Here is an 8,891-nt window from a genome sequence, read left to right as displayed (position 1 = left end):
GGATGACATAGTCTTGGAATTTTCAATCATAACCAGTGAAAATGGCTGTGATGCTTTTGAATAAAAAGTTTAAAGATACTGTGTGAAATTTGAGATGAAAAGTTCATTTATTACATTTGAATTAAGCACATAAATATCTATTACATTAGAACTAAATACTTTTCACATGGCTTTAATATTTAGAAATAACTATGAGTATTATCAAAGTGTTTATTTTTTTGAACCATGAAATTTAACTTTGGTTTCCATTTGGCATTTTTCCATATGTATGTCACTTGTGAAAATTTTAAGTTAAAAAAAGTCAAGCAGTTACTAGATTGGGGAAAAAAATAAGCCTAAAATATGATTTATAGATTCTTCAATTTTTAGGTTGACTTATATGTGAAACTATGAAACCAAGAGAAAATATTATAAATTAAGGAGGGGACTTAGTAATGTTTATTGGCTATATGCGTTTTCACCCTTTCCATGGAGTCAAAGAATATTCTGCATAAGCAAAATTGCTGCCCTTAATTTTAAAATTTCTTTGGAAGAAAATTAATATTCTCTAAACAAATTTCAAGCTTAACTTTTTAATTTATTCTGTAGTCACATCGTCGAAAGTATCTAGAATATTTTATAGTTTTGATTGTGGTCGAGTATATATATATATATTTTTTTTTTGACAATATTTAGGATGTAACATAGATAACTATGCCTATCTGTTTAGAATTATGTTAATTTATTATCTAATCAATTAAAGAGTGATTGTGTAATTACTTTGTCATGACTAATAACTTTTCAATAAATATTTATTAAACACATGTTTTTCCTAAATTATTTAAACTTATCTATCACAATTTTAAAATGAGTGTACATGTGCAAGCATGTATATGTGTGTGTGTGCACATGTGTGTATGTGTGTGATAGGCTCATAGCTACTTATAATTTTAGTAAAGTTTGTGTGGGTCTTCATGTTTAAAAAAATGAATTTACAGGTAAATATCTTCTTGGCTTGTGGAATTAGTGATCATGTAGGCACTGGAAAGTGATTAAAATCATACAGAACAAGAGAAAATGATCATTGAATTTGGGACATAGACAAGGAACTGTTTATGTAATTGACATTGGGTATACAATAATTAGAATGTCAAGGATACTTCACAGAAAAAACTGGAAAGTCATTGCAGAAGAGGTGTCTGAGTATAAGATGTTAAGAGCTGGTGTGCTTTTTTGTCTCATAAGGTAGTTTCTGTGTAGTTAGACATTCCGTGATATTGTGCCCCGATCTATTAAATGAGTTTGATAATAGTGCAGGTAACTCATGGGATCTGCTATAGGAAATACGCACCCATTATATGAGCATGTCTTCACTGATTTATGGGAATTTGGATTCTCTCTATGAAGTATTCAAGCTATTTGCTGATGCCAGTCTAGGTAGTCAATTGCTTCCAGAGAAGAATGTTCTCACTGTGGGAATATGAAATCCTTCTTTGTTTTCTAACTAGGTATTTGTCATAGAGGGTGGAAAAATGGGGGTTGATGGGAAGGTTTTCAGGGCTAGGTGATTTACTTTATTTTCTTTTTAAAGTCAAATATTACAATTATCATCTTTATGTGTTATTTTCTACTTTTGTTGCAGAATGTTTAAGAGAAATATCTGTGGGCTTGTGAATAGATCAACTTAAACAACACTGTAATGGGACTTGAGTTGAAAATATATGCACATAATTTAATTTACTTTTCATTCTTAAAGCAAAATGTATGAGAACATCTAGACATTCTAGGAACTATTGATAGGATTTTACTTCAGGCTTTTCAAAGGAGAGTAATTATTTTTTGAATAAAGCATAGAGAAGAGATGAACAATCAAGAATAATGATGATCTCTTATGACATCAGTAGATAACAGAGTTTTTATGTTTTGATACTGTTGTCTTTAGAATTTATAAAAGGCTAATACAGGCTGAAAAGGCTTATGATGTGCAGGAGCAGGATAGGGCGTAACTAATACGGGCTCAGGTAAGAAGCTGCCATGCATTACTAATGAGAGACTCAGCCAAAGGGTTGCCTGCAAGTTCTAAAGCTTCAGATGCTGTATGTAGTTAGAAAGACGGGAATTCCTTTATGAATTACTTTATTACAAAGTTATATTTATAAGAATTTGAGTACTCTACAAATACCCATCCTTCTAAGATGCCATCATAGTAAAGACCAACAATTTGGTTACATTTCAGGGAGAAAGTCTACACTGAAATGAACATTGTGAGAAAACTCAATTTAATGATACCTTGGAGTACATTTTTGCTTCATATACTGCTGTTTTCATTACAAGGTAAGAACTCATATACAATTTTTACCTCATTTTATTGTATTTTAGTCTCTCTTGCAACTAATAGGAATAGTTTCTTCTTATACTGTAAAGAAGTTTGATGTCATTAGAATAAATATATATACTAAATGACAGCCAGATCTTCTTTTTGAAAATTCTTAATAATGTAGGTAATTTGGGACTTTTAGGTTTTTTTTTTCGGTCTTTAAGAGTTAAAATCATGCTTTTATTATGATATGCAATTGTGCTGAAAGAAGCTCTGATTCTAATTCTCTTCTAAAAGATGATTTAAAATAGTGTCTGTGTAATTTAAACATATGAAATTTTATAATCAATAAAGAGATACTGAGTATTTAAACTTTCTTCATGCCAATAACCCAAAGAATGGTAAAAAGATGTCTTAAGAAGGACTTTAACATTTGATGCTAAGAATTGATTTTCAATTATTTTTATAGCAATTTTATTTATAAATAAATTTTTAATAACTTTTTTTATGGGAAAAGCATTTATTTACATTCACTTGTCAGTTTCTAATTTCTGAAAAAGGCTGCATATTTTGGAGCTTGTAGGGGACGAGAGAAAAATTACTGAAGCATGAAAGACTGGGGAGGTCATAGACGCTATCTTTCAATCCTAGTGGTGACTGAAACTCCAAGGAGAAAATGTCATAGAGAGTTGAGAGCTGGAGTGGACTTTGGAGATGACCACCATTATTTTGTGAAGTGTATAGTAGCTTACTTAGGCTTGGCATTTACTAAGGGTAGGACCAAGAGTGAAACTTGGATCTCTGACTCCAAGTCTAGTGCTCATTCTACTGTATCATGTCTCTGTGTAAATTTAGGCACACTGCTCCTTCTTTCTGGATTACTGGTCACTGATGTCTCACAGGGAATTTGCTGGTCAAAATCCTTTAGAAGATGCAACATCACTAACAGGAAAACTCAGTCCAAGTTTTAGAATTTAGGTTAAAATGATCTGTTTAATAATCAGAATATGTGACCAAGATATTTGTATAATTTTTAAAATTCTTATATATGTTTATCTCTGGTAGGATATATTTGTGCACCATCCATCTTGACAGAAACATCAAAGTGAGTATTGCCTGTTCTTTGTGTCCTCTGAAACATAAAGTTAACAAGAATGAGTAAATTTCAGCAGATAACTATATCTGTTTATAAAAAAATAAATGAAATATTTTACAAAATAAGAGCATAATATGTAGTTCTTTAAAATATTTCCACAAATTAAAAATTATCAGGCATTCAGGTCATATTTATGAAACAAAAATATTTCCTTTTATTATAAATTTGTGGGGAGTTCTTGGTGGTGTCCCAAGACTGTATATACTAAGGGGAAATTACTGGGACTTCGAAGGTTTATAAAGAAGTTATACTCAGTAATTTCCCCTTTTTTATTGTTATTATCAAAGTAGATTGCTGATTACAAATGTACTGCATCTTAACATAGAGTAAAGCATTTTATAATGATAAAAAGAATACAATTGCTCTAGCAGTAAATAATGAAAAACACTTTTTGGACTAAACTGTTCTGCTTAATGAAAAACAGAATTCTATTCATCATTTGATCCTGAGAAATCACAGTACGATGTGCTTACTCACATTAATGCTGATCTTCCCTTTATAACATGGAAAAGGAATGAATTGAATATGTTTGAAGAGAATGAATGTACCCTTGTCAAATACTTATCTCACCAGTTTTATGAAGCCATGTGGAGAATAATATAATGAGTATTGGTGCTACAATGTTACACTAGTTTGTTTATTTCTCTATCTTGAAGTTCCTTCCTAAAATTCAGTTTATATCAGAGACTGGAGAGATTTGGGGACACTTCTGAATTTTGTAAAATGAGAAAGCTCCACCACCCAAATCTAACCCCTCCAAACGGGGGAGGGGGACCTTTTAAATGTTAAACCAAGAAAGACCTCTTTGATAAAGTGATGGAAATCAGGAGGAAAACACCAGCTCTCTCTTGGGAAAGGCTTGTTCAGGTTGCCTTGGGCCTTTGACTATACAAGTTCTTTTTGTTTTCTTCCAGAAACGGGTTTAATGAAAATCGACAGAAAAGAGCTCTTTTAGCAGCACAGGTAGGTTATGCCTCAGATGGAGAGAGATGGAGAGAAATAATCCATTCTGTTTCAGGACTCTGCTGTCACTTCAACAATGAGACCTTTGTGGATGGGGAATGAAATGGTAAAAACAAGACAGGAAGGAGGAGGAAGCGGCCAAGTAACTTCTCTACTGCTTTTCTGAGACCCTCAAATTCATTCTCAGTTCACATTTATTTGTTTATGGTCAAATGCTTTTTTTTGCTATTCACCTCGGTTTCCTACTGATAGGCTCACAGCATTGGTGGGAGATTTAATCTCATGTACTTGCCAGAAAATTTTAGTGGGTTTAAATATTAAGCACAATAGCAGTTAGGACAGTGACAATAGAACAAATACAACCACACAGGACAGAGAAAGGTGTAAACGATCTGTTAAACACTGCAAAAGGGCATCAGAGATTCCCTGGTGTCCTGACAAACAGCTTTCATATTGTTTGATAAATCTAAATTACAGGCACTTCTGGAGAGGTAACCTTTTTTTTTTTTTTTTGGATGAGCCAGGTAGCACTGAACTTGAGGAGTTCTTTTCACTGCCTAGATCCCTTTATTTAAAGGATATTGGATAAGATAATTGCAATATCTTTAAACTATGGTTGGACTGTTCAAATGAGTGAGTTTTAAAAAGCATTTCTCTATAAAATATAGATGGTAAAATAGAGAATCCTAACTTAAAGACATTTTTTTTGGAAAGTATATAATTTGAGTATTTATATAGTAAATAGCTTATATATTTAAGGAGGCCTTTGTCAAATGCTGAAATGCAATCAATTTCTGCTAGCATTTTCTGGTAAATACCTAAATTTTTATGTTTTTTGGTGTTAATTAAAAGAGGATTGAAGACAGATTTGATACTCTGTTGTGACAATTTAGAAGGCAGAACTAAGAGTGTAGGTCATTTTTGTACTAGAATGGGTAAAGGATTATTTATGGAATGGAAATTCTTTTTTCTTAAAAAGAGTTTTGTGTATTTAAGTACTTACATATCACGTGAAGTGGTTAAATGATTTTTCTCTGAGAAATTTTAAGTACGTTTGCCAGTAGACCATATTAACTGCAAAACAACATCAGCGCGACTCAACTGAAAATCCGAATTTGAGAAAAGCTGCATTCTGGTGAGCCCAGTAGATTGATGAGCCTGTGAGATATATCCTAAGGTTATCACATAAAATGACCCATTGATAGGGTTATACTGTTGTCCATTTAGATGACTTTAGGAATTTGTATAATTTACTGCAAAGGCGTCACGTGACGACCCCCCTTTTGTTAAGAAGTGAGGAACGCACCGCACCCACCTTGTCTTGGTTTTCCTTTTAGAGAAAATGAAGAGCAGGACACTTTCCCTTTTATTTCCTATCGCTAGAGAACATGCATCAGAATGATTTAATATTTGAAGAAATTTTCGAAGAAGAAATGTGAAAGCAGGGCAATGAGGTCAGAATCATTGTTTAGGGTTGAAATTTCATGTGCTAAGGCCATTCTTGTCCACAGATTCACTCCCCTGCTCCAGGAAGACAGAACCCTGATGGGTAGATATCTGTGTAAGTAAGGATTCAGAAATATGTGAGCAATGAGATGAACAATGAGCAAAGAAAGGGTAGACACAGGCTTCTCTCAATGGCGTATTTGTTCGCTGCAGGGATCTCTCATCTACAGACTACATTTCTCGGTGCTTCTCACCCTCCTGTGGAGATGTAATCAGCAAGGAGAAGAATGGGCTGGTTTTTTGTTTTTTTTTTTGTCACTTACGTGAATAGATGCACCCACTGCTTGGAATTTTTTTTTTTTTTTTGCATTTGCATTACCTTTCAAAATTCTTGTCCTGAAAGCAAAGGCTGAGACATAGACTTAGATGCAGGTAATTTATTTGGGATGTGCAGTGAGGGAGAGGGAAATGTGAGACTGGGGAGGGAGAAAGTCCAATATATAACAGCTGTGTTAATGAAGAGTTTGCTCCTTTGAAATCTGGGGCTTAATTTTGCTGGGGTCCCTCTGAGGAGCTGTGTAGAATGTGCTGGAGAATTGTTTCTCCAAGGGATGCGGGAAGCTGGGGTGCTCATTTACCAACTCCTGTCTCTCCTTGGTGGAGGGTGACCTTAAATCCCCTGGAAGGCACTTTCTGTGTTCTGCCCTGCTTGAATGCTGCCCTCAGGCAGAGATAAGAAGAAGCCAGTGTTTGAATTTGGGAGGGTCACAATGTGCACAGATACCCAGAAGCAGGTGAAGTCCGAAGAGGTCTCAGAGGATGTGGAGAAGGGCAGCAAGAGAATCTTTTGAAAAACTGAGGCTGAGCAGACTGAGTAGTTTGTTCAAGGTTATGAGCTGGTATGAGGCAGAGGTGAAGTCATTGTGCACTTTTAGTGAGGGTCAGAGATGATTCATTGGAGCCAAAGTAAGAAGATCTTGGTTCCCAGTAATATTGGTGGCTGTGTTAGATTTAGGCAGGTAGAAGCAATACGGCGGAAGAGAGAATAAAACTTGATGTCTTGGGGGAATCAAGGTCACAGGTTATTATGAATCGGACTTAGTTTGAAAAGAGAGGTAAGGGCAAAAAGGGGAGATTAGACAGTGATGATAAAACCCAGGAGGAATGAAAGCAAGAATCAATGAACTTGGAACCATGGTATGGGCCAAGGAGTTAGAAAGGAGTCTTAAATTGGTAAGTGTGGGAGTTCTTTTATCTGCATGGGGCTGGTTTGACTGTTAAAAGAAAAAGTACTTTGTTGGAAAATGCCAAAATAAAATTTTACATGTAGCAAGGAGACCAGAACATGTTGAGAAAGGACATCATACTTGAAGTCACATTCCCTATCCCCCTCTCTTCTTATCCTTCACCCTTTCCAGTTTTTCTAACATCCTCTGGTGCTCTATTTGACAATTATTTGGCAAATATTGGGTGAATGTAAAAATGCTATTGGAAAAGACATTGCCCCAGACCATGCACATAATTGGCATTGAGTTGGAATACACATCCGTAATTGATTAGTTTTAGTAATCCACAATTATTTGCTACTTATCCATATTGACCTCTAAAGGTCTTAAGGTTTTATCTGGGTTGCTTAGATTGATATAAATTTCTTGCTAACTTTCTCTGTGTGAGGCAGTATGCAGAAATCTTTACATACATTGTTTTATTTATAGTTATAACTACACAACGAAGTAGGTACCATTGTTCCCATTTTACAGATAAGTCAAATGAGATGCTAAGAGTTTAAGAAACTTGCCTAAGAGTGAGTAATGGCAGAAACAGGACTCTAGTCCAGGGCTGTCTGATTCTCTAATTCAGGTTTGTAACTACTACCCTAAAGTGCCTTGTGGTCGATAAAAAATATATTGAAATGTTCTATGAACTTTTAAGTGTCAATTCTTTGGAGAGTGAGGGTGATCCTCACACTGCAGCAGCAGAAACTTCTGTGGATGGTATCTTCACAGATAGGTCTGCAGGCAGGGGGGATATCATTGTTGGTTCATTGGCCCCATGCATTTTCACCAGACTCATCTGCAAGCAGAGCAGTCAGTTAATGCAAAAATTAGACTCTAGTCAGGCTCTTTTCCAAGGAGGATAGGAAGGCAGAAGAACTGAGGTCAGAGAGAATAAAGAACATGTCAAAGTCATGTATGAGGCAAACCCACAACCCCTGAGGAGCCTGTTTTGCCTCACTGAGATTGCTTCGCTAACCAAAGGAAACAGAAAGTCAGTACTTCATAATTTCTATATTTGTAGTTAGTTTTCAGACTTTCTAATTTGTGTGTTTGTTTGGATTGAATTAAATAATCCAACTCTCTTGAATTCTTCTTTCTTTCTTTCAAAGTTTGAAGCAACTTCTCCACGATATTTCTTCCATGAAGTTATTAATTGGGGTGAGAGCAAAATAAAAGGTCAGTGCTACATTTATGTTTTTGTATTTGCTTTCTCAACAGGGGATATATTTAATCAAGTCTTTATTACTTCCGTATTGTGGATGAAGAAAACTGAGCCAGGGTGGTAATAACACTTAGTAATAGTTTAGGTTCACCTCAAATAGAAATTGTAATTATTTTTGGAAATAAGCAGGGTTCAATACTTAGAGAACGCTGCTAACTACATGACCAGGAAAGATATCACTGGGTATCAGAAACTTATTGTCTAAAGCAATTACTTGCTCCCTGATCCCTTTACATCCTATTTTTGTTTACCAGTTTCCCATTTCCATTAAGCAGAGTGCTGACCTTAGTTTGAAATTTGAGTTTTTCATTGCAAATAACAAGGATTTCTGATTCTTTTTGGCTTGATATTTGTTTTCAGGAGAATAAAGAGAGCTATAAATGTTTGAAGGAGATACATTTGTTTATCTAAATAATTAGACATTTATTCATTGGAAAAATGCAAAATTGTGATATAAGATAAAATGTAAAGGTAGTTTTGTCCCTTTGGAAAGAAAAACTGCATTTAAGTGTATGAAAAACATCATTTTTT

At 34.7% G+C, this 8,891-nt stretch overlaps 1 protein-coding gene across 1 annotated transcript in view; it reads left to right on the top strand.

Moving 5' to 3' along the window:
- Window positions 1-2,261: 2,261 nt before the first annotated feature.
- Window positions 2,262-8,891, top strand: part of OTOGL (otogelin like) — a gene marked incomplete at its 3' end in the record, with an annotated part of 117,429 nt that continues 110,799 nt past the window's right edge. Inside the window, exons 1-4 of the mRNA XM_019630438.1 lie at window positions 2,262-2,313; window positions 3,362-3,401; window positions 4,367-4,415; window positions 8,248-8,314. Coding sequence (XP_019485983.1) covers window positions 2,262-2,313; window positions 3,362-3,401; window positions 4,367-4,415; window positions 8,248-8,314 — 208 coding nt within the window. The remainder of the gene's footprint in view (window positions 2,314-3,361; window positions 3,402-4,366; window positions 4,416-8,247; window positions 8,315-8,891) is intronic.

Source organism: Hipposideros armiger, unplaced genomic scaffold (genome assembly GCF_001890085.2).
Source record: "Hipposideros armiger isolate ML-2016 unplaced genomic scaffold, ASM189008v1 scaffold_913, whole genome shotgun sequence".
NCBI lineage: Eukaryota > Metazoa > Chordata > Mammalia > Chiroptera > Hipposideridae > Hipposideros > Hipposideros armiger.
The sequence above is the reverse complement of the archived record's forward strand: the minus strand, read 5'-3'. Positions and strand labels throughout refer to the sequence as shown.